The following is a 25,712-nucleotide window of genomic DNA, read 5'->3' as shown; positions in this document are numbered from 1 at the left end:
TTATTATTTTTTTGTTGATTTAGCTACTTAAACTACACCTAAACTTTGGTTACCTACTACAATTTCTCTTATAGAGAAAAATTTTCTTCCAAAAGTAAAAGAAAGATACATTGAGAAAAAGAGAAATTATCTAGAATATTACATAAAAGTAGGTTTATTACTAGACTAACACGTTGAGATTTTCGACTTACTAGAATAACACATAAAAGTTTACAAATTATTTCTATACCTGAGTTGTGTGTTTTATTATGTTTTATGCCATTTATAATTAAATTTAGGGAAATTACCTAGAATATTACATAAAAGTAGGTTTATTACTAACACGTTGAGATTGTCGACTTACTAGAATAACACATAACTTCTAAACTAGAGTTGTGTCTTTTATTATGGTTTATGCCATTTACATTTAAAACTGTCTTTGAATTTTAAGAGTAAAGAACACAAAAATCTTGAAGGATCCCTTCCTAATTTTTTTTTGGATTCTTTTAAATTTGGGTTGGCAAAAGAATATGAGATTGATTCCTTCTAATTTGATTCATCTTTTTCGACTAAAATCATGGCAAAAGAAAAAAATTGATCAGAGCTAGACAATTGTTCTCTGAGCTTACTGTTCACTTTCTCTCTCAAAAACAAATTTGTAGATCTAGTTTTTATTTGGCGTGAATTTCGTTTTCTTATGGTTGATTGTTACTATTTTCTTATGGTTGATCGTTTTCTTCTTAAGTTGCTCTTATTTTTATTTTTATTTTTTTGGTTTAGATCCACCGGCAAAATCATTGAGAACAAAAAAAAAAAAAAAGCTTCTATTTGTTATTCTCTCAATTGTTTCTATTTTTCATTTCTCTTCTTTCTTCTTCTTCTTCTTCTTCTTCTTCATCAGCTCTTTGATTTTTTTGAATCTTGATCTGTGAGGAAAGACTCTTTGAATCTCTCTATCTCTCTGCTCAAGACGTGAATTTGAGGCAAACCCATTACGAATGGATCAACTCCTTCTACTTCATTGGCTATCACAAGACCAGCGTCCTCAGCTGCTGATCAGGGTTTGATGATTCTCCAATCTCCAAAAGTAAGAGACCCACACAACATAAACGCAATATATCAGAGCATTCATTGGAAGCTATTTCTCCGTTAAAAATGAAAAAAGGAGATGTGAGTTTCAATCAGAAAGTTGTCCCCAATCCAAATGGTGTGGTAATGCGCAGGTAGGGTTCTACAGGAGATCCAAAACTATAAAGGGTAAACGCATGCCTTTGTCATGTAAAGAGGTACCAATCTTCTTGAACAAAAGAGAGTGTTTTGATTTTATGGGGTAAAAAAAACACTGATTACTACTCTCTTGTTTGCTTTTGTTTAATCTGACAGAAAGACCAAGTGAAAGAAGGTCAAATTCTGTGCTACATTGAACAACTCGGTGGCCAATTCCAAGTCTTCTTCGTGTAATGATTTTTTATTTTCTCGTTTACTCATATGGAACAGAGCCTGTAGGATACAATGATGCTCTCATCTCGATCCTTCCCTCTTTCCCTGGGATTAAGAAGCTTCAGTAAAAACCAAAATTCGACCTGGTTTTTGAGTTATGATGATACTGTGCCTTGTGTATGCTTTTTTAGACAAATAAATTTCATTCATAATTTGTGTTCTTTTTTTCTTTTGCTTGTATGGCTCCTCGGAAGAGAAGAAAAAAATGGTCATCTGAGGAGGATGAGGAGCTCATTGCTGCTGTGAAGCGACATGGTGAAGGCAGCTGGGCCCTTATTGCTAAGGAAGAATTTGAAGGAGAGCGAACAACCTCACAACTCTCACAGGTTTTAATTTCACTGGGCTGATCTTGTTTCCTCGTTTTCCTCATATCTTTGAATTATCTCTTCAAGAACATTATGCAATCTTTCCTGTTTATTGCTTTGTGTCACATGCACGGTCTTTCTTTGCCATCACACGCAGAGAGCTATTTTCGTAGTCACAGAATTATGGTAAAGGAATTTGAGCTTCATTGTAGTGTCTCTCTAATTTCGCTGTAACTAAAATGAGTTTGAACTATGATTTAGAGTGTGTAGCGACTTGACATGAGGGGTGATGGTCTATAACTAATTATACATATTTGTCCAGTTGTACTCTCATATTCATAGTTGAATTTTTGCATTTTTTCGTATTTCCATTTGGACTATAATATAAATTATTAATTAGCAGTTGGCCACAAAATTTATCAGTATTAATTAGCATATACAAGGCTTTCATAACACAATGTTCATAAAATCTTGGGTTTCACCTCTTTTGCTTCATTTGAGATGATCACTTACTAAATCTTCCTTATACTATAAAGAGTGTTTTATGTGAAAACGATAGTATGTATTAGAAAGTGATTAATTCTTGTATTGTTGATTAAACATAGTTCTTTAATAGTTCAATATGTAAAGAAATTCGTATAAACCTTAATTATCATTTTCATATTTTAAATATAAATGCAAATCTAAATATATATTTAGTTGTACCTAGTTGAACTGAGTATTATATATTTATGTTATCTAAATATTACCCTCTATAGTTAAAATGTAATTTTGTGTGGTTATTGTTCATTACCTTTCGAAAATATAATAAATAAATAAACAATTACGAATTACATAGGTTGTTCTAGTAACATCTATTACTTTTTCTAGTAACATCTCTTACTTGTTCTATTTTCGGTGAACAACAACGACAATATTAGCTAGGGTTGTAGAAGAAGATATGTTGAAGATGACTACAAAATTAAAATAATATCGTTCATTAAAACGGATTTATGGACACTAAGTAAAAGAACGTTATGTATGTACACTAATCTCAAGAACGTTATGTACGTATGCGTTCATATGTACGTACACGTTTATATGTACGTACACGTTCGATTTTAGGTTTAATGAACCCGAAATTACCAGAATATCCTCGTCTTCTACCTCTAACATACGACTGAAAACCCTAATTTTCCCTGCCTCACTTTATTTTTTCACGACTTATGTCTATTTTTTTGGTTTCACTTGTGGGTTTTTTACTCAACTATTATAGATTTTCATCTCAGCATCTGATTTATAAATTAAAAACCTATAAAAAGTGAGTTATATAGATTTCCGAAACGATATCTAGCTCTTCCATGGATGAACCCAGAGGAAAGATTAACGAAACAGAGTAGAAAAAAGACGTTTGCTCTGGCTGACAAACAAAATACGATTGATGAATCTGCTACAAACGTTATTACATGAACACCATAGATCGGAAGAACAGCAAACGTGTTTAGATCTACCTCCAATAAGTCTATCGCAACGCTAGACTGTCTTTGACAGCTCAAACAAATTCGTGTTATTCTGGTAAGACTTTACAGCTGTCAAAAATGCTTACTAAATCTACCACGGACAAGAAACCTACCATCACACTCCGAAAACTATTTCAAAAAAACAAACAAGTATACCAAAAATATCTGAAACGAGAGAAGGCTGTCGAATAAATCTGTCGCAACAGGCTATTATTCTATCATAAATATCTTTTGGGTCATATTGACTGTTGAAGGTGTACGTCAGATATTTTTGGTACACTTAGTTTTTGATACACATATACGTCCACCGATAAGTGTACCAACACTACAACTAAGTGTACTATCTACGTCGACGACAAAGTGTACCAGCACTACAACTAAGTGTACCAAAAATATCTGACGTACACCTTTAATCAGTCCACATGTATAAATCTACCATCAAAGGATCGGTAGACTTAGTCCCAACTTCCAATGTTTTTTTTTTTTTCTAATAGCATTAGCCGTAATTACGTTTTTTCTCAACACTAGTTTCAGGGATAGTATAGGTACAATGTGTTAGTGTAGTAATTACAAACAATTGTATGTTACTTTTGTAATAATGAAACTTTTATGCAATCTAGTAACTCACCCTTAAATTTATCTTCTAAATAAAAGATTGTTTCCTTCATCGTGTCACCTAATCTCATTTCTCTTCTTCTTCTTCACTGAGCTCTCTACAGCGAACGGAGCAAATTCTTTAATCCTTCCCTCTTTCTCTCGCTTTTTGGTTTTTCAGATCAAGAAGCTTTCTCCAAGGTTAGTTTCTTTCTCAATTCGTTTTCGTTTTTAATAAAAAGATTTGGTTTTTAGAACTTGAGCTCTCTAGTCTCCTCCATCTTCTTACCGGAAATAGAAAGAAAAAAACAGAGGAAACTGGTTCCAATAGCAGGTACTGTGTTAATTTTAAAACCATACAGTATGATATTTTTGATTCTCTGTAGTTTCAAAGGTTTGATTTTTGTCTTGTGGCTTTGCGTTGGAAGCTTAAAAGTCTTGCTTTCTGGGATTTTAGACCTTTTAGCTTCTCACGGTAATTAATTACTCATATTAGCTCAACGAGATCTGTTTCTGGAATTGCAATGGTTTCTAGAGTTTAAGATTACGACTTTTGGATGATTATGGCAGTTGTACTTTTTTTTTTTTAATTACAGCACAAAGTTTTTGTTTACCTCAAGTCATTGGTAGTATCAGATTTATATGTTCTTGATTTCTCAGGATGAGATTAAATTTTCTTATATACTCTGTTGTTTTTTTTACTTTGCTCTGTTTGATTCTGTTCCGGTTTAGTTCCTTTTGTGTCAAAACTGATGTTTTTGTATTATGATTAGCCTAAACCTCTTGTTGATCTTCTTCATTTATATAACAATTTTTTCAATGCTTCTGTTAAGATTGACTCAAGCCTCACCGTTAGCTTCTGTTTATTCTTCTTTACCCTGATCTGTTATGTATTAGTTTGGATTCATTGTTCTGTCAACATTTAACTTTGATTCCATTTAATAACACCCTTTTAAATTCTGCAGGTACGTATATACACATACAGGTCTTTGTGAAAACATGACATCTCAGCTGAAACAATCTCTAACCAAGAGATACGGCTCTCTTGAACTGTGGGAGATCATAGTGATTGCTCTATTTGCAGGGTTCATTGTAATCCTCGCCATTTCAGTATGGCTCAGCTTCCGTAAAAAATCCAAGAGTTCTAATGCAACAACTCTTCAGGGTGGGAGGTTAATCCATTCTTTGATTCTTACGATTTGTTCCTCTGAATTTTTTGTTAGTAGCTGAGTTCTCCTTTAGATATTTTTTCGATCTGGTTCACGTCTTTCTTCGATTAGGGTTTTGATTTATTTGCTTACATTCACTTATAGATCTGTCTCCCCTGTAAAATGTTAATTAGGTATGAACAAGTTTTTTTTATTTATCTCTTTTGTAAAAACAGAGAAAACAGAACAAAAACAATGGCAGCAGCAGTAGCAGCAGCAGCAACATCAGCTTCTTTGTTTTCAATTGGATCTTCTTACTCGTCTAAAGCCAGCTCCTTTACACCACAGTCTAGGACACAAGCTGTGAACTTTAACTCAATCCCTAGTTTCACCGGTCTTAGATCAACCTCACTCATCTCTGGATCTGATTCTTCTTCTTCCTTGACCAAGACTGTCCGCGGTTCTGTGACTAAAGCTCAAACCTCTGACAAGAAGCCTTACGGATTCAAGATCAATGCTTCTTACAATTTGTGTATGCCTAGTCTATAGATGAACGAGTTCAGGTTTAGCACTTAAGAGTAAGATGATCTTGTGGCTATTTAGAGTTTAGGAGATACGATTGATCTGGGTAGTCTTGTAGAACATGAAGATGTATTGGTCTGTCTGAAGTAGTGTCTGTGTGATTCAAGACCTGTTACAAGATTGCTGTTGTTTTATGTGCGTGAGAAGTTTCTAGAAGACTTGAGAAGGCAATATTGAATGACGGTTTGAGGATAAATTGAAGAGGAAAACTACTATTTCTTTGGTTGATTAAATTGGAGTTTTACAAGGAAAAGGAAAATAGCAAAAAGGAAAAAGTATTTTTCTTATGAGATTTGGAAATCTTCTCCTATGGTGATTAGGAAGTATTGATGGGTATATAAGGAGGTGTTAGGCACGTCCTAAAGAAGCAAGAGAGCTGAGGCATAAAGGTTAGAATCCTAGAGAGCTTTCTGTTGGTTTGCGGCTTAGTTTCGCGGTTTGGTGCTTGTGTTGTTCAAGCTTCTTTGTTCGTCGGTGTGACGTGTGTGTGAAGGTTGCTCAAGAGAGTTGAAGATCTGAAGTCTAGGCTTAGGGGGAGTTTAGCCCAAGGTTAGGTTATCTTGGTTTGAATCTAGGCTTGGTGTTAGTCTAGTTAAGGGTAGAGTATTATCCTTAAGATTTCATGTTATAGAACGGAGCGGTGAATTAAGAGGGTTGTGCTTAATTTACGCGTTTGCGAATAGGTTGTATTTGCTTTCTTGTTCTAGTGGAATCGAAATCTGGACGTGGTCCCGGGGAGTAGGAAAAACCGAACCTCGTTAACAAAGTTCTTGTGTTCTTTACTTTCTGCTCTTTATTGTTGCCTCATCCGCATTTACAAGTGGTATCAGAGCGGGTTCTCGATAGAGATTCAGTCTTGTTTCGGGTAGATCAAGGGTGAGGGTAGTTTAGGAAGTAAGGAAGAGCTTTGAATCAGTTGTGATGACTTCATACAGAGAAGGCACGTCTATGACAAGACCACCGTTGCTTGATTCATCTAATTATGGATATTGGAAGGTTCGTATGCAAGCGTTTATTAGTAACCTTGATGAGGATTGTTGGAATTCGATTGAGCTTGGTTGGGAGCCCCCTAAATTCGTGGATGATAAAGGAGTTGAGTGTCTTAAGCCAAGAGATAAGTGGACTGCTGCAGAGAAAAAGCTATCAAGTTGCAATTCGACAGCCAAGACAGCGATTTACAATGCTATTGATTCAAGCCACTTCAAGTTAATCTCTCAATGTGTATCAGCTCAGAAAGCGTGGAAGTCATTGGAGAATATGTTTGAGGGTACTTCAAGTGTCAAGAGAACTAAGTTGGATATGTTGGCTTCACAATTTGAGAATCTAAGGATGGAAGAAAAAGAAACTGTGGCTGAGTTCAGTGCTAAGTTATGTGATATATCTAATGAAGCTTTTGCTCTTGGAAAGCAGTACAAAGACAAAAAGCTTGTGAAGAAGCTGAAGCGATCGTTGCCTGCAAAATTTGAGTCAAAAATTTCTGCAGTTGAAGAAGCTCATAATTTAGATGAGATGGCTTTTGATGAGTTTGTTGGGATTCTTAAAGCTTTTGAATTAAGCAAAGCATATGAAGCTGAAGGAGTAAAGAAGAAAGATGATCAAGTTAAGGAAGCAATAAAGAAGGAAGTTGACACTGGAGTAGCTCTTAAGGTATCATCCTGTGAAGATTCAATGGCTATGTTAACAAGACAGTTTGCTAAATTTCTGAAGCGTAAGGGCGAAGAGAAGAAAAGTAGAATGGGTGAAGAGATGAAGACTTCATCAAAGAATGTTCAATGTTTTGAATGCAAAGGATATGGTCATGTACGGTCTGAGTGTGCTAATCTACAAAAGCATAAGAAGAAGGCTATGAATGTTGTTACTAGTGATTCTGAAACTGATTCAGATGAAGAAGAAGAGCTGAAGAATTTTGTGGCATTTACAACTTTTGAAGATAGTTCTGAATCAGCGTCTGCAGCAAAACCTGCAACTGCAACAGAGCATGAGTCTGAGAGTGACAGTGATTCAGAGGATATGAGCTATGAAGAACTTGGTAAGAGTTATGAGAAGTTGTATGCACATTGGCTTAAGGTAGTTGAGGATAATTCAGTTTTGATTAAGGAGAAGCTCGTGTTAGAGGCTACAGTCGTTGAAGCAGAGAAACATGCAACAGAGAAGGGCGAAGAAGCATTACAAGCTAAAGTGCAGCTTGAAGAAACTCAAAAGAATTTGAGGATGCTTAATAATGGTACAAAGAAGCTGGATCATATTCTAAGTATTGGCAAGACAGATAAGTGTGGTCTTGGATATGAAGGAAAAGTTTCAAATTCAGATCCAGTGTTTGTTTCAAGTGGAAAAATCACGTCTGCTTCAAAGCGTATTTTAGAGACTACTACAGAGGCTGCTTCAGAGATGATATTTGTGAAAGAACGTGGTACAAAATTTTCTGAATTGCAGAATGCACCTAGACAAGTGTTTCGACCTGTTTGTCATTATTGTGGTGTTGTTGGGCATATTAGGCCAAGATGTTTCAGATTGTTGAGAGAGAGAAGCTGAATGGAGAATGCTTATGATGTAAGGTTTCATGGTCCTACATGTTATCATTGTGGAGTTCAAGGCCATGTTAAGAGGAATTGTTTCAGATTCATTCAAGGAGTTAATCATGGAGGTCTAAGGCGCAACAAGATTTGGGTTAGAAAAGATGAGTTCTATGGAGGTGGTGTACTAGGCTATCAACCGCGTATTGCAAAGCGGGGAGAATTTTCCTGTTAGTTTTGACCATGTTGTGACTCATTCAGGGGGAGAATGAAGATGTGTCTGGTGATGTTGTTTAAGTGTTTGAACTGATGAGTTCACAAGCATAGTCAAAAAGGGGGAGAATGAAGATGTATTGGTCTGTCTGAAGTAGTGTCTGTGTGATTCAAGACCTGTTACAAGATTGCTGTTGTTTTATGTGCGTGAGAAGTTTCTAGAAGACTTGAGAAGGCAATATTGAATGACGGTTTGAGGATAAATTGAAGAGGAAAACTACTATTTCTTTGGTTGATTAAATTGGAGTTTTACAAGGAAAAGGAAAATAGCAAAAAGGAAAAAGTATTTTTCTTATGAGATTTGGAAATCTTCTCCTATGGTGATTAGGAAGTATTGATGGGTATATAAGGAGGTGTTAGGCACGTCCTAAAGAAGCAAGAGAGCTGTGGCATAAAGGTTAGAATCCTAGAGAGCTTTCTGTTGGTGTGCGGCTTAGTTTCGCGGTTTGGTGCTTGTGTTGTTCAAGCTTCTTTGTTCGTCGGTGTGACGTGTGTGTGAAGGTTGCTCAAGAGAGTTGAAGATCTGAAGTCTAGGCTTAGGGGGAGTTTAGCCCAAGGTTAGGTTATCTTGGTTTGAATCTAGGCTTGGTGTTAGTCTAGTTAAGGGTAGAGTATTATCCTTAAGATTTCATGTTATAGAACGGAGCGGTGAATTAAGAGGGTTGTGCTTAATTTACGCGTTTGCGAATAGGTTGTATTTGCTTTCTTGTTCTAGTGGAATCGAAATCTGGACGTGGTCCCGGGGAGTAGGTAAAACCGAACCTCGTTAACAAAGTTCTTGTGTTCTTTACTTTCTGCTCTTTATTGTTGCCTCATCCGCATTTACAGAACAAAGCTAGACTGAGTTCAAATTGAGATAGTGATAGGAGAAGGGAGTTTGAGCATATATTAGTCTGCTTGGAATACATTGCCAATGTTTAGAATCTGAAATCTCCTCATTGGTGCTCAGAAGTCTTACTAACCTCTAGCTTCTGTTGTCACTCTATTTCTCTGCTTCTGTTTAAAACAAACACACAAACCCAAAAGAGCCAATAAGCTAAGATGCATTGTTTAGACTGTTCTTTACATCGTCCGTGCACAGAGCTGAATAAAGGTTTGTTTAAGTTTCAAACTAATACAATAGCTCATAATGAGATGTAACGTATGATTGGCTGATTTTTAAAATGTTGGATTTTCCCAGGTTTTATACTTTGACAACTTCTCACCTTCCCCTGTTCCACATATGGTTTGATCTTGGCGAATGTGAATGATCAAGATGAACATGTGTTTCTCGAATGAGAAATTTGATGATTTGAAGGCTAAAAATGAGGTTTTCTTCTAAGCTCACATGCTCGTAAGGTGCTATATCGGTCAATCTGTTTTGAACTTTTAGTGTCAATCTCTTAAATTTCGACAGGTTTGACCAAAGATTTTGTTGTTGTTGGTGTTTATCTTTCTTAGATTTTCAGCTATGTCCCTGACCTTGCAAGATCAATAGCAGGCCTAATATTCTCCTCTAGTGACTTGGACTTCCATGGAGATTGCTTATCGGTTCTTGGCTACACGTAAAGACTCAAAGAAAGGGAAACCTTCTTTTTTCGGTGATCCTCTTGCCTTTCTTCTCAAGTCCACGCCCATTTCTTTTGATCCAGGCCCTTCATTTCATCAATACAATCCAGGACGTCCATTCAACCCTAAAGACATGAGTATCTTCTCAGCCACCATCGCTCCACCATCAATTGCAAACAGCTAGAAACTCCAACGTTCTCCTCCATTACTTCGCATATCTAGTTTCCTTTTCTGCCTATTTTATGACCGTTTGGTTCAGCATTTTGTATGGACGCATTTTCTAAGTAATAAAAAAAATCGGTTTGTCGTTTGCTTCAAAACATTGTCTTGTTCTTGTGTTTCTTCTAAGTGTGTCTTGTTTCCCCTCACTTGGCTGATTCGTTGAGTCTTTTATTTTTGTGCGGATTCTCCTTAGATAAAGCCTCAAAACCGGTTACTCAATTCACTTTCATCACCACCACCTCCACACTTCCACAAGTCGTCTCGTACTAGTGTGCTCACAAGTGCGGTGTGAGTCCATTCTTGTAACACTCCCTTGCATTTTCAAGGAAATCAAAAAGTTTGTAGGGTACTCAATCAGAAAGTTTGTGACTCCATAGTTGTCCAATTGTACTCTCGTATTCATAGTTGAACTTTTGCATTTTTTTTGTATTTCCAGTTGGACTATAATATAAATTGTTAATTAGAAGTTGACCACAAAATTTATCACTATTAATTAGCATATACAAGTAAAGCCATAACACAATGTTCATAAAAACTTGGTTTTCACCTCTTTTGCTTCATTTGAGGTGATCACTTACTAAGTCTTCCTTATACTATAAAGAGTGTTTTATGTGAAAACGATAGTATGTATTAGAAAGTGATTAATTCTTGTATTGTTGATTAAACATAGTTCTTTAATAGTTCAATATGTAAAGAAATCCGTATAAACCTTAATTATCATTTTCATATTTAAATATAAATGCAAATCTAAATATATATTTAGTTGTACCTAGTTGAACTGAGTATTATATATTTATGTTATCTAAATATTACCCTCTATAGTTAAAATGTAATTTTTTTTGTGGTTATTATTTCATTACCTCTCGAAAATATAATAAATAAATAAACAATTACGAATTACATAGGTTGTTCTAGTAACATCTCTTACTTTTTCTAGTAACATCTCTTACTTGTTCCATTTCCGGTGAACAACAACGACAATATTAGCTAGGGTTGTAGAAGAAGATATGTTGAAGATGACTACAAAATTACAATAATATTGTTTATTAAAACGGATTTATGGACCTACACTAAGCAAAAGAACGTTATGTATGTACACTAATCTCAAGAACATTATGTATGTATAAGTTCATATGTACGTACACGTTTATATGTACATACACGTTCGATTTTAGGTTTAATGAATCTGAAATTACCAGAATATCCTCGTCTTCTACCTCTAACATACGACTGAAAACCCTAATTTCCCCTGCCTCACTTTATTTTTTCACGACTTATGTCTATTTTTTTGGTTTCACTTGTGGGGTTTTTACTCAACTATTATAGATTTTCGTCTCAACATCTGATTTCTAAATTAAAAACCTATAAAAAGTGAGTTACATAGATTTCCAAAACGATATCTTGCTCTTCCATGGATGAACCCAGAGGAAAGATTTCCGAAACTGAGTAGGAAAAAGACGTTTGCTCCGGCCGATAAACAGAACACGATTGATGAATCTGCTACAAACTTTATTACATGAACACCATTAATCGGAAGAACAGCAAACGTGTTAGATCTATCCCCAATAAGTCTATCACAACGCTAGACTGTCTTTGCCAGCTCAAACAAATTCGTATTATTCTGGTAAGACTTTACAGCTGTCAAAAATGCCTACTAAATCTACCACATACTAGAAGTCTACCAATACACTACGAAAACTATTGAGAAAAACAAACAAAATATACCAAAAATATCTGTAAAGGATGAGGTCTGTCGCATAAATCTGTCGCAACAGGCCATTAGTCTACCATAAATATCTTTTGGGTCATATTGACTGTTGAAGGTGTACGTCAGATATTTTTGGTACACTTAGTTTTTGATACACATATACGTCCACCGATAAGTGTACCAACACTACAACTAAATATACCATCTACGTTGACCGATAAGTGTACCAAGACTACAACTAAGTGTACCAAAAATATCTGACGTACACCTTTAATTAGTCCACCTGTATAAATCTACCATCAAAGGATCGGTAGACTTAGTCCCAGTTTCTAATGTTTTTTTTTTTTACTAATGGCATTACCCGTAATTACGTTTTTTTCTCAACACTAGTTTCAAGGGTAGTATAGGTATAAAGTTTATTCTAGTAATTACTAACAATTGTGTGTTACTTTTGTAATAAGGAAGCTTTTATGTAATATTCTAGTAACTCTTGAGAAAAAGAAGAAGAAGAAGAAGAAAAAGAAGACGTGGTTTGGTCAAAAGATCCCGAAAAGAGAGCAATAACACACATTTCACACGCCGCTTCCCACGTACAATCGCCACCTCCTGACGCTATAACCACTATTTCTGCATGGCTATAAAAAAGAATATCTAATAACCCCAAAAATCATAATTCATCTTTTGGCTACAACAACAAAAATAAACTCTCTTCGTCAACGATCCAAACGCGTTCACTCTTCGTTCACGTCGGGGAAATTTTTAAAATATCTCCTTCGTAACAAAAGATCAAGAAGATACTGTCGTGATGGCTGCCGGATCCATGGACGGAATATTCCGCAACCTCTTCGAAGGTTGCATCTCTAGCTGCGACTCTTCCATCCAGCGACGTCCATACCATAAGAACTGCGGCTGCGCGCTTCACGGTGGTGGTTCATCGACCCCTTGTCGTCACGGAAGGTCTGAGATCGTTGTGTTCCCAATCCAACGTTCTTGGAGTGAAGGAAACAGTTTGGCTCTGCATCTCGCCCCATCTTCTTCTTCCTCTAACCTCCAGTCGATTTCGTCCTCTTCCTCTATTTCTACCCTCGCATCATTCTCGTCGACCGTGTCTGATATTGATTCTCCCATTTAAGGGAATATATAAACTAATAGTTTCTTCCCATTCATTTGATTGTGTCGTTTTTGTTTGATTGTTTCGAAGAGAGTCACAAATGATGTTTGATGTGTGATTAGAGAGGTTTCATGGATTTCATCGGATATCGAAGGAACCTAATTCAAATGTTGTAATGGTCAAACATATGGTGGCTTTGCAATAACATTTGTACATAAATCACGTTTTCGGATGTAATTTTAGTTTAATTTTTGTTGTATATATATTATTCGATATTCAAGCTTTTTTCTTGTTCTATTGGTTTCATGTATTATCTTCATGTTGTTTGGATTATATGTCAATTGTCTAAATCTCTTAGACATTCTAATTTGGAGTTGTTGAGCGACTTAGATTGTTTCTTGCAAGAAAAGACAAAAAGGAAAAATAAGAATTGTGATCTTTCATATATTGCCTAAAGATAAATTGTTTGTTTTATTTTTACGAGACTTGTGTAAAGGTCATGCTTTGTATTGACTAGAACAAATGTGCTATGAGCTGAATGTGTTTGAGAAAACTTGTTTATATCTCCCAGTCACATGATCTGGATATACATGACTTCACGAGTCAGTAAGTGTTCCGAATGAGTAAATATTAATTGAAGATATAAAATGCATGATACATTTTTCTTAACTGCGGTCTAGTGAGATGGATGATGGTGTACATGTCAGTCATCAAGTATTTTCAATTGGTTATGCGTTTTCTAGATATGGGGAAAAGGTTGTATGTGCAAATTGTAAATAGAGTTTTTGGATGTCAGATCCACACTTAGGTATTTATTTATTTTGTGAGATTAAATTCTCAAGAACAAATGTAATAAATGTTGGAACTGAATTTTTCTGAAACTTGAAATTGCAGGTTTTCGACCGTGATTTTCCGGCGACTTCTGGCAAAATTCCGGCCAAATGGCTGAACGAAATTGTCGATAGTGCAATTGAAAGCTGGTAACGAGTACTACAAGATGGTATACTCATACGTCCAAAACAAAGTTGATTTGAATGAGAAATAAGAGTGTGAAGTGAGCTATTTGGGTTCGTGGGCTCTGGGGAATTCTCGCCTTGCCGAGTTTTTTTTGGACCGTTTTAGGCCCATTTAATTTTTGGAAAGACTTGGCGTGAACTCCAAGCAACTTGAGCAGTACTCCAAGAATATTCAGAGAATATTTTCTGAATATTCTCGCGAGACTCACCTCCTTCCAATATATATAGAGGCGCAATCTCTCATTATTTCACACACTCAAAAACACAAAGACTCATAGTTCCTAAAGATCGCTGCCGCTTCTTCTCTTTGTGGCTTCATACAAGCTTCTCTCTCTTGCTTCGTCCAAGTAAGTTCTTAGCTTAGTAGTCTCGAGAGTATATAACATAGATCTGTTCGCTTGAGTTCTATTACTGGTGTGCTACAGTAATGGTTCGTGATCAGTTGTATTCTGGGATTCATACATTGTGATTGTCTTAAAGCACTTACAGTCAATTTATTGAATTAAGGAAAGTGATATCATATCTCGCCTCTGTGATTAATTTTATGCTTTAATATTATGTCGTTGTAATTTATTTCTGATTTCGTTAATTTAATATAATTCTCATTATTTCTCAATTCGATTTTTGCGCTCCTAACAATAAACAATAAATTTGTATACGAATGCTTGTAAAGATGGAAAGAACAATAGTAATTATTAGCTAAAAAATCGATCCCTTGTTAGGTGTACAACACCTTATATTTATTTATTTATATTGTTGTGAGATTGGATGTACGTAGACAAATCGTACCTTACAATGATATATTGTGTTTTTGTTGGGTTTTAAGACTTGTATTTCCATTGTTTGGTTGAATAATCTTGTCATTCTAAGTTGTTTTAGGGACATTTGCATCTAGTAAGTTGTCATTCTAGGTTGTTTTAAGGACATTTGCATCTAGTAGGTTGTCATCGTGGAACGCAAAGTTTCCTTCTGACGGGTCTGACCCGTACTAAGCTATCAATGGAATCAGTCGGGAACCGGTTCTGAGAGCAAGCTCTTGCTCTTGCCTATTGATTCTACTTGTGAGAATTTGATGTGTCGAGTTCTGAATTTGCGCCTTATCGATTAGTACCGCTAGCATGCGTCAAATCTCGGAGAGATTGCTTTGATCATGCCCTTGCGACGACGGCATGGGGGAAATAACACCACTTCTGGGTCAAGCCGTTTTGGAGGGTTCCCTGGTTCCTTTGGGTTTGACCCAAACACGGGAATATGTTCGATCTCCGGTAAAAGAAACATGGCCACTAGGGGCTGCTCCCGCTATCGTTGGCAGCAGGCCACTAGACGGGTCCAAAAATCCTTGCTAGTGGGGGCTGACAGTTAGGAGGTACCCAAGGCTCGCTGCCGGGGTTACCCTTGGGAGTTTCCATTTGTACAGGGGCTTCTGTCGGTGGCAAGGTGGTATGCTCAAATTAACTCTAGAGCTATTCTCTCAAATTAAGAGATCACTGTAGTTAGGTCTTCGAGGAATACCCGACTTGTTCCGAACCAAGATTTTTGGTTTTGGATAGGCTTCGGTTAGGAGATTTTAACTGATCGGAAGCTTTGTAGATTATTTCGATTACCCGAGATTTTTCGGTTTGGTTCGGATACCCAAACGGTTAACTGAAAACTTCATCTTTCTTTTCTTCTTTCGTCGAATCTGCTGGTTTTGTATCGACGGCCATCAAACTTTTGTTGATTTTAGGGTTTTGAAAATGTTGGAGATGAAAAAAGTTATAAAACACAGCATTTTATTAAAAGCCAACTACAGTAAAACCTCTATAAATTAATAAAGTCGGGACTATGAAATTTTATTAATTTATAGAGGTTTTAATTTATCGATAATTATTAATTTATCGATAAATTAATATTTTATTAATTTATGAAAATATTTTTAATTTTTATAATTTTAAAAATTTTATATTATAAAATAAGATACTTTTATTATCATTCATAATATTAAAGAATTTTCTTAATTTATAATCTTGGCTATTGTAATTGTTAAGTTTAGAGTTTAGGTAAAAGTGATAAATGTTAGAAGTTTAGAGTTTAGAAGAAATTGCTACTATGATGAAGTCAAAGAAGATATTGCGGTAATTTTAGAATCCAATACATGTAAGGAAGCAATTATCGCATTTAGGATTCTCCATAATTTTTGGATGCGATTTGAGAAGACGACAATGAAAAAAGTAGAGATGAGCTCAAATAAGAATGCAAATTCAAGAATATGGAAAAAACAATAGAGTCATATTTTACTAGATTTTATTAGATATATATATATATATATTAATATTACCTTGATTATTAATTTATGATATTGATGAGACCATATTTTTACATAGGATTTCCGAAAAAGTTATTATCTTATTAATTTATCGAAATAAGTCATTTTTTACACCGGTCCAGTTCGGGATTGGAAGAATTTATTAATTTATAGCGAGTATTAATTTAAAGAGTATTAATTTATAGAGGTTCTACTGTACTTCTGTTTTTTTTGTACTGGGCTGGCCCAAAGTTTTTTTTGTTTTCTCGACAACCCATTTTAAATCTTGTTTTGTTTTGGTAATGATTTTAATAACCAAAAAAACCGATCTGAAAACCCTAGAAAACCGACCCAAATCGACCCGTTTACCCGAATTCGCCGGCCTAGTTCACTGCAACAGTAAAGAAATAACTAGAAGAGTTACCCGCACGCTTGTGCAGGCAGGAACTGAATAGAAACAAAAATTAATTTCATTTTTTAAAATGTTGAATCAAAATTTTATTATATTTTAAAAACCTGTTTAATTTTTTTTAATTTTTATAGTAGTTTGTATGTTCAGACATAAATTATTTTTTTGTATAATAAAATGAATAGTTAATAAAATGTTTATAGTATTACTCTACATATGCAAAATATGAATTGAAAATTTAGAGTCCATTTTTAAAGTTTAATTAAATTTTAAAATCCATTTATAAAGTTTAAGCCCAAATTGACCGTAACAAAGTTTTAAATGAGCCAAATACAATTGTTACGGTCAATTTTAATTACTTTGATATAATAATTTGGGACAATATAATATGTAATTTTTTAAGACCACTAAAATAATATTTTAAGCAACCCATAAATATATTTTCGTTTAGACCATTGTATTTGGTACTGCAAACATTCAAAATTATACTAAAGTTTGCATATACAAAAAGTTCATTAAGCCACTGTATCTTTATTTCTGAGTCCATTCTTTATGACTGAGTCTCCGAGCTCTCACTTTGATGCTCCATTACATGGTTTATGTAATAACGTCCAGCAAACTCAGACCTGTAAATATATTAAGTGTATGAAACAAAATTATTTTAACATCATACATAATCATATATAAAGTGTATAAAGTTATTTTTACATAATCAAATCTTACCAGTCCTTCGAACTGTGTTTATAAAGATCTTCAAAGAGGCCAATGTGTTTTCGATACATGGTACACCTATAAACATTTGCAGAGTGAATATATTAGTTACCTTATGATGATTATATCAGAACTATTTTATGTTACATACCTTCATATTCTCCGACCTTCACAAACCGCATTACACAAAACTCAGGTTCGGATTTGTATATGAGATGGCACCTGTTTGATTGCCATTTAGACATGAATTCAGAAGCGTAGTTATCTTTGACACGACACTTCACAGTTTCATTCCTACATGTTTATCAAATTAATAAAAAATCTTAACAGAGACAATCTTAAAACGTAACTGTCCTAAAGGTAGAGTAAATGTCTTTTACCTGCAATTCAACAACATGAAAACAACTTCATTACTTTTAATGGCACTCTCATGTCTTCTTTTATCTTCCATATCTACTATACACCCACATACATCTAATTTGGGGATAAGATAGAATTTAATTTTTCAAAGTGTTGCAAAGTTACAAAGTTAGGACACAAAGTTATAAAGATTACAACATTAATTCACAAGGGAGGGGCCAATACACAAAGTTACAACAAATCCTATAAAGATTCTAGATTCCCGAACACAAAGTTACAATTAACTATACTCACGGATAGTACCATATCAATATTAAATTAATTAACGAAACACTTACCAAAAAAGATGGGATGATTTATTCTTCCAGGATATATATCATCCAAATCCTCGAATCAAAAGTAATTCTTTGGACTCAATTGTTGGACCATCGTCATAGTGGTATCGTCCGTGAATTTAATTTGATAAGGATGATGAGTATTCCTCTCATTCAGGGTTGGATTGATTACTTTGAAAGTTCTAATATCATATCAGTCACCATGGTCGATATATTTTCGGAGTTTAGCGAGTGTATTTGGTAAAAAAGTAGCTTCAATTGTGTTACCCTTCACAGTTTAATAACAACTGTGTAAGAAGTTATATATATATATATATATAAGAACTGTTAAAAATTGAAATTTAAGTAAGAATGATGTTCAATTAACGACGTTAACCTCTACATCCACAAGAAGCAGTACTCTTTTTGTAAGAACTCGCTGATACTCCAAGAATGTAAGACCTTGGCGTGTATACGCGAATTAGTTCTTCCGGAAAGAAGATCATCAACTTTATCGAATCTCATGATTTTCTCAAATTAGAGTTTTTCCTGTTTCTTCTCTGTTACGGAAAACGAAAAGTGGATTCCGAATTTGTAAGAATACAAACAGTCACGATTAAACGTTGCGTCTTAATCGTTTTAGTATCTCACCTTTTGTTTGACTATTAAATATTTTAAATATTTATTATTATCTATATATAATAGCAAACTCACTTTTGGGGGTAAAGTTTAATCTAACGGGTGAGATTGTTTCTACTATCTCATCTAAAAGTCTAGAATTATTGATGATCCCAACAGTTGTAAGTTTTTTTCAATAATCGTGTACCCCATCTTTTAATTTTTACACTTTTTTGTTTCACAGCTCTTTATTTTCACAGCTCTTTATTTTCACATCTCTTTGTTTTTATATATATACAGATTATTATGAACTTTGAAAAAAAATTTTGTTCTTTGATTATTATATTATTAATGATGTCACCCTTTGTTAATGATCTCAAAAGTTGCAAAGTTTTGATCCAACAATTGTGTTTCTTCATCGCACCCCCAGTTTTCCATGTTGGCACCCGTTAGTTTTCACACCTTTTTGTTTTGCACCTTTTTGTTTATATAAAATTGCAATGTTTTGATCCAATAACGAACCTACTTTTGGGGGTCATTTTTAATCTAATGGATGAGATTGTTTCTAATATCTCATCTAACGGTTTAGAATAAGTAATGATCCCAACAGTTGCAAGTCTTTTTACCAATAATCGTGTTTCTTCGTCGTACCCTCTGTAACATCCGCGAACCGGATTATGCGGTTTTGGTAGGAGTGTCGATCGACACCCTTGTGGCATCGATCGACACCACTATTTCTGGGTTCGTCGGGTTTATTTTAATTCGCGATTTTGGTTTGGTTGGTTTGGTTTAGTTATATAAACCGAGTATATAAGTGGAGAAGCGATAAATTAAGGGTTTTAGGGTGTCTGGTCGCCGTTTGCCAAGATAGAGAGAGAGGAGAGAGCCTATTGTGGTGTGAAGGAGATTAAAGGAGAAAGAGCAGAATCGTTAGGGTTTGGGAGGAAACAGTTTCGGCATATAAAATCGTTCTCAAAGGTAATGAAATTTGGTAGGTTTATTCCCAAGTCTTTCATAGTCATTCTCCTTTTTACAGAAGTAGTTTTGGATTTAAACTCGATGAGTTATTGGCAGTTTCGTGAGTCACGTTTTCTCAGACGCTAGTTGGAACCATCAGGGATTGTAATTGGGATCGTGGTCTCGTCTGGTTCCTGATCGTCCTGACATTTTGTGGGAAGCTTCGTGACGTCTAGGGATAGCTTTTCACCAGAGCGATTTGGTAGTTAATGGTTAGTTTACGTTTTAGGGTTTCGTCTTTGAGACTGTTCTTTTCTGATGTTTCTGTCCAGTTTTCCTATAAGTCGTTTTTGGTTGTGTGGCTTGTTGTAGGGCGTGTCTGGGCTGTTTCAGACGTTAGGAGGGTCTCAACTGGTTGTATTGGTTGTTATAATCAGTTGATAAGGTGAGTGCATGACCATGGCTTATCTAAGCCTGAGAATCCTTTGTTTGCTTGATTTGTTGTGTTTTGTGGTGTTGTTCTTGCTTGTGGTGGTTGTGTTATGGTTATTATAGGTTCCTGAGGCTTTTGGGAGAGTTTGGGACAGATTGTAGGCGGATTGGAACGGAGGTTCGTCGTTCGGATTCGTGCAGTTCGCGTCTGCGAAGGGAGTGTCGATCGACACCAGTTAGGTGTCGGTCGACACCATGTTTGGACAGTGTCGATCGACACCTCTCTGGTGTCGGTCGACACCAAGTTGCTTGTTTCGTGATTTTTCCTGGTTTGTTTGTGTTTGGTTGTCAGTTGTTAAGCATTGGTTTCTTAGTTGCTTGTGTGTATAGCCCAGTAGATGGGAGGATTGCCTCACTAAGTATTGGTGATAATACTTACGCATCTCAATTGTTGTTTGTGGTGTGCAGGTTTGTGTTGTGGAATCATGGCGATGAGGAGGAGGATGATCTAGGGTCTCGTTTGTATGTTATTGGATTGTTGGATATGTTGTTGGAACCTTGGATAGAGATATGCTAGGTTGATGGATAGAATGCTTAGGATTGTTATTGTATTGATTTTGTAATGGTTTTGTATGGTTGGTATGTTTTCGCTGTTTGTACTGGTTGTTATTGGTTTAATGAGGAGACGTGGTTTGGGTTGGTTTACTTTAGTAGTATAGGCTGCATAATTGTTTATATTGTATTTAATTATTAATAAACAATAAAAAGGGTCGGCTTGTTTCATTTTGGTATCAGAGCCCTTACGGTTCTAGGATGGTTAAGTGAATGGTTTAGAGCGGTTTAAGAATTTAATTGGTGGAATTATTTTTTTTTCCTGTTGATTGATGCATGATGTTGTGTGGTGGAATTGATTATGAGTAGTTAGTCAATTTGCATGTGGTATTGAGTCCTAGTATCATCCTCTTCGAGCCTTCAATGAGATTCCACGGTAAGTGATTTTGTGTTGTTAGTTGTGTAGTGTTTTGAGCTTCTGTGCGGGAGGTGCAATTGGCTATTGAAAGTTGTTGGAAAGTGGTGGATCACGCCGGTATCGGGAAATACCGTTGGCGGTGACTTGTGTAAGTGGATGTATTGCAAATGGAATTTGTTTGGATTTTTGACTTGTGTGTCATGTGGAAAGGAAATAGCTCGGGAGTTCTATAAATGGAAAGTTTCCATAAATAGAAGGTTACTATAGATGGAAAGTTTTATAGGAGTTAGAGCTTTGTTATTTTTGGAAAGTGTATGGAAAATACCTTGAGGGTAGGGTGTTCCAGAGTGACCGGGTGGTGGTCATGGTGGTGTTCGGGATATGAGTTTTCGTGAAGGCGCACTGTTAAAAGAGGAAAGTTTCTAAAAATAGAAGTTTCCAGAAATGGAAAGAGTTGAGGTAGATCTAGTCGGGAGATACTCGATGACATCAGACTTGTTTGCCCAGGATTGTGTGGGCCCAACTCATGTGATACCGATAGCTCAATGGACTTTGTGGCCAGAGAGTGGGAGTGGTATCTTTGCTTCGGATGACGATCCGAGAGCGCGCTTTAGGGTGACGACCCAAGAGCGGAATTTTGAGACTCCCTGGATACCGTAGCTGTGAGCCGCGGCTCGGCAGTGAGCCGGTATGTCTCGAGGGTTGCGACCCGAGAGCGGGGGGAGTGGGCGTGTGAGACTCCCTGGATACCGTAGCTGTAGGCTATGGCCAGGCAGTGAGCCGGTATGACTCGAAGGTTGCGACCTGAGAGCGGGGGGAGTGTGAGTGACTTCCTGGATGCCGTAGCTTAAGGTGGTTAGCCTGATAGCGAGCCGAGATGATTCGTTGGTTGCGACCACGGACGGGGGAAGCACTGAGTTGTGAGCAAATAATGTCTAGGATGTGAGTATATTGACTAGAGGGAGACCTCATGGTTCAGTCGGAGGTGTGCGGGCTGTTGCGACAGTGCACGGGAAACCTTGGCTGACGGTATTTAGTCCGGTCGGAGGACGTGCGGGCCGTGTTGACGGTGGCACGGAGGTTCTTGACGGATGGACGGTGTTGCGGGATTCGAGGACGAATCCTTATTGGTGGGGGAGAATTGTAATATCCGCGAACCGGATTATGCGGTTTTGGTAGGAGTGTCGATCGACACCCTTGTGGCATCGATCGACACCACTATTTCTGGGTTCGTCGGGTTTATTTTAATTCGCGATTTTGGTTTGGTTGGTTTGGTTTAGTTACCTAAACCGAGTATATAAGTGGAGAAGCGACAAATTAAGGGTTTTAGGGTGTCTGGTCGCCGTTTGCAGAGATAGAGAGAGAGGAGAGAGCCTATTGTGGTGTGAAGGAGATTAAAGGAGAAAGAGCAGAATCGTTAGGGTTTGGGAGGAAACAGTTTCGGCATATCAAATCGTTCTTAAAGGTAATGAAATTTGGTAGGTTTATTCCCAAGTCTTTCATCGTCATTCTCCTTTTTACAGAAGTAGTTTTGGATTTAAACTCGATGAGTTATTGGCAGTTTCGTGAGTCACGTTTTCTCAGACGCTAGTTGAAACCATCAGAGATTATAATTGAGATCGTGGTCTCGTCTGGTTCCTGATCGTGCTGAAATTTTGTGGGAAGCTTCGTGACGTCTAGGGATAGCTTTTCACAGGAGCGATTTGGTAGTTAACGGTTGGTTTTCGTTTTAGGGTTTCGTCTTTGAGACTGTTCTTTTCTGATGTTTCCGTCCAGTTTTTCTATAAGTCGTTTTTGGTTGTATGGCTTGTTGTAGGGCGTTTTTGGCATGTTTCAGACGTTAGGAGGGTCTCAACTGGTTGTATTGGTTGTTATAATCAGTTGATAAGGTGAGTGCATGACCATGGCTTATCTAAGCCTGAGAATCCTTTGTTTGCTTGATTTGTTGTGTTTTGTGGTGTTGTTCTTGCTTGTGGTGGTTGTGTTATGGTTATTATAGGTTCCTGAGGCTTTTAGGAGAGTTTGGGACAGATTGTAGGCGGATTGGAACGGAGGTTCGTCGTTCGGATTCGTGCAGTTCGCGTCTGCGAAGGGAGTGTCGATCGACACCAGTTAGGTGTCGGTCGACACCATGTTTGGACAGTGTCGATCGACACCTCTATGGTGTCGGTCGACACCAAGTTGCTTGTTTCGTGATTTTTCCTGGTTTGTTTGTGTTTGGTTGTCAGTTGTTAAGTATTGGTTTCTCAGTTGCTTGTGTGTATAGCCCAGTAGATGGGAGGATTGCCTCACTAAGTATTGGTGATAATACTTACGCATCTCAATTATTGTTTGTGGTGTGCAGGTTTGTGTTGTGGAATCATGACGATGAAGAGGAGGATGATCTAGGGTCTCGTTTGTGTGTTATTGGATTGTTGGATATGTTGTTGGAACCTTGGATAGAGATATGCTAGGTTGATGGATAGAATGCTTAGGATTGTTATTGTATTGATTTTGTAATTGTTTTGTATGGTTGGTATGTTTCCGCTGTGTGTACTGGTTGTTATTGGTTTAATGAGGAGTCGTGGTTTGGGTTGGTTTAATTTAGTAGTATAGGCTGCATAATTGTTTATATTGTATTTAATTATTAATAAAAAAAAAGGGTTGGGTTGTTTCACCCTCATTTCACACCTTTTTGTTTTCACACCTTTTTACCAATAATATATATATATATATATATATATATATATATATATATATATTTTACACAGATTTTTTTGAACTTTGAAAATATTTTTTGTTCTTTGAGTATTATATTATTAATGATCTCACCCTTTGTTAATGATCTCAAAAGTTGCAAAGTTTTGATCCAACAATTGTGTTTTTTCGTCGCTCCCCCAACTTTCCATGTTAGCACTTGTTAGTTTTCGCACCTTTTTGTTTCACACATTTTTGTTTCACACCTCTTTGTTTTCACACCTTTTGTTTATATTTATATACAGATTTTTATGGACTTTGAAAAGAGTTTTTGTTCTTTGAGTATTATTAATGTTCTCACCATTTGTTAATGATCTCAAAATTTGCAAAGTTTCGATCCAACAATTGTGTTTCTTCGTCGCACCCCCAGCTTTCCATTTTGGCACCCGTTAGATTTCACACATTTTTGTTTTACACCTCTTTTTTTATATAAAGTTGCAATGTTTTGATCCAATAAATGTGTTTCTTTGTCGTACCCCTAGCTTTCAATGTTTGCACTTGTTAGTTTTTGCATTTTTTGTTTCACACCTTTTTGTTTCACACCTCTTTCTTTTTATATATATACAAATTTTTATGGACTTTGAAAATATTTTGTTCTTTGAGTATTATTAATGTTCTCATCCTTTGTTAATGATCTCAAAATATGCAAAATTTCGATCCAACAATTGTGTTTCTTCGTCCCCCCCCCCCCCCCCAGTTTGCCATGTTGGCACCCGTTAGTTTTCATATCTTTTTGTTTTACACATTTTGGTTTATATAAAATTGCAATGTTTTAATCCAACAATTGTGTTTCTTCGTCATACCCCTAGATTTCAATGTTTGCACTTGTTAGTTTTTTGCACCTTTTTGTTTCACACCTCTTTGTTTTCACACTTTTTTTGTTTTATTTATATACAGATTTGTAAGGACTTTGAAAAGAATTTTTTTTTCTTGGAGTATTATTAATGATCTCACCCTTTGTTAATGATCTAAAAAATTTCAAAGTTTTGATATAACAATTGTGTTTCTTCGTTGCACACCCAGCTTTCCATGTTGGGACACATTAGTTTTCACACCTTTTTGTTTTACACCTCTTTGTTTATAAAAAGTTATAATGTTTGATCCAACAATTGTATTTATACGTCATACTCCTACCTTTCAATGTTTGTATTTGTTAGTTTTCGCACTTGTTAGTATTCACATCTTTTTGTTTTACACCTTTTTGTTTCACAACTCTTTGTTTTCACACTTTTTTGTTTTTATATATATACAGAATTTTATGGACTTTGAAAGAAAAAATTTTGTTCTTTGAGTATTATTAATGATATCACCCTTTGTTAATGATCTCAAAATTTGCAAAGTTTCGATCCAAAAATTATGTTTCTTTGTCGCACCCCCAACTTTCAATGTTGGCACCCGTTAGTTTTCACAAATTTTTGTTTTACACCTCTTTTTTATAACTTTATTTATATAAAGTTGCAATGTTTTGATCCAAAAATTGGGTTTCTTCTCGTACCCCTAGCTTTCAATGTTTGCACTTCTTAGTTTTCGCACCTTTTTGTTTCACACTTCTTTGTTTTCACACCTTTTTGTTTTTATGTATATACAAATTTTTATGGAATTTGAAAAGAGTTTTTGTTCTTTGAGTATTATTAATGATCTCACCCTTTGTTAATGATCTCAAAAGTTGCAAAGTTTTGATCCAACAATTGTGTTTTTTTGTCGCACCCAAACTTTTCATGTTGGCACCCGTTAGTTTTCACACCTTTTTGTTTTACACCTCTTTGTTTATATAAAGTTGCAATGTTTTGATCAACAATTGTGTTACTTCGTCATACCCTTACCTTTCAATGTTTGCACTTGTTAGTTTCGCATCTTTTTGTTTCACACCTATTTGTCTTCACACGTCTTTGTTTATATATATATATATATATACATATCTTT

The 25,712-nt window shown here is 35.9% G+C and overlaps 2 protein-coding genes across 41 annotated transcripts; both read left to right on the top strand.

Moving 5' to 3' along the window:
* The first annotated feature begins 414 nt into the window (after positions 1–414).
* On the top strand, positions 415–10,261 carry LOC104732503 (uncharacterized). Of its 40 annotated transcripts, XM_087478894.1 has the most exons (10): positions 838–1,066; positions 1,203–1,291; positions 1,477–1,543; positions 1,679–1,805; positions 4,003–4,078; positions 4,176–4,211; positions 4,962–5,042; positions 5,262–9,486; positions 9,574–9,731; positions 9,834–10,261. In XM_087478894.1, exon 8 carries the CDS (start codon positions 6,529–6,531, stop codon positions 8,137–8,139), a length of 1,611 nt encoding a protein of 536 aa, XP_087335020.1. In that variant the 5' UTR covers positions 838–1,066; positions 1,203–1,291; positions 1,477–1,543; positions 1,679–1,805; positions 4,003–4,078; positions 4,176–4,211; positions 4,962–5,042; positions 5,262–6,528; the 3' UTR covers positions 8,140–9,486; positions 9,574–9,731; positions 9,834–10,261. The 40 variants fall into 40 exon arrangements, with proteins under 40 accessions (XP_087335007.1, XP_087335005.1, XP_087335009.1 ...); XM_087478884.1 differs by lacking the exons at positions 1,477–1,543; positions 4,176–4,211 and adding an exon at positions 1,363–1,436 and having other exon boundaries at positions 518–1,066; positions 1,203–1,265; positions 4,962–5,049; XM_087478876.1 differs by lacking the exon at positions 4,176–4,211 and having other exon boundaries at positions 779–1,066; positions 1,203–1,265; positions 1,363–1,543.
* A 1,951-nt stretch (positions 10,262–12,212) lies between these two features.
* On the top strand, positions 12,213–13,168 carry LOC104732502 (uncharacterized). Its single transcript, XM_010452048.3, has one exon. It carries the CDS (start codon positions 12,677–12,679, stop codon positions 13,001–13,003), a length of 327 nt encoding a protein of 108 aa, XP_010450350.1. The 5' UTR covers positions 12,213–12,676; the 3' UTR covers positions 13,004–13,168.
* The last annotated feature ends 12,544 nt before the right edge of the window (positions 13,169–25,712 follow it).

This window comes from Camelina sativa, chromosome 12 (genome assembly GCF_030686135.1).
Source record: "Camelina sativa cultivar CO46 ecotype springtype chromosome 12, ASM3068613v1".
NCBI lineage: Eukaryota > Viridiplantae > Streptophyta > Magnoliopsida > Brassicales > Brassicaceae > Camelina > Camelina sativa.
This window is presented reverse-complemented; position numbering and strand designations above follow the sequence as displayed.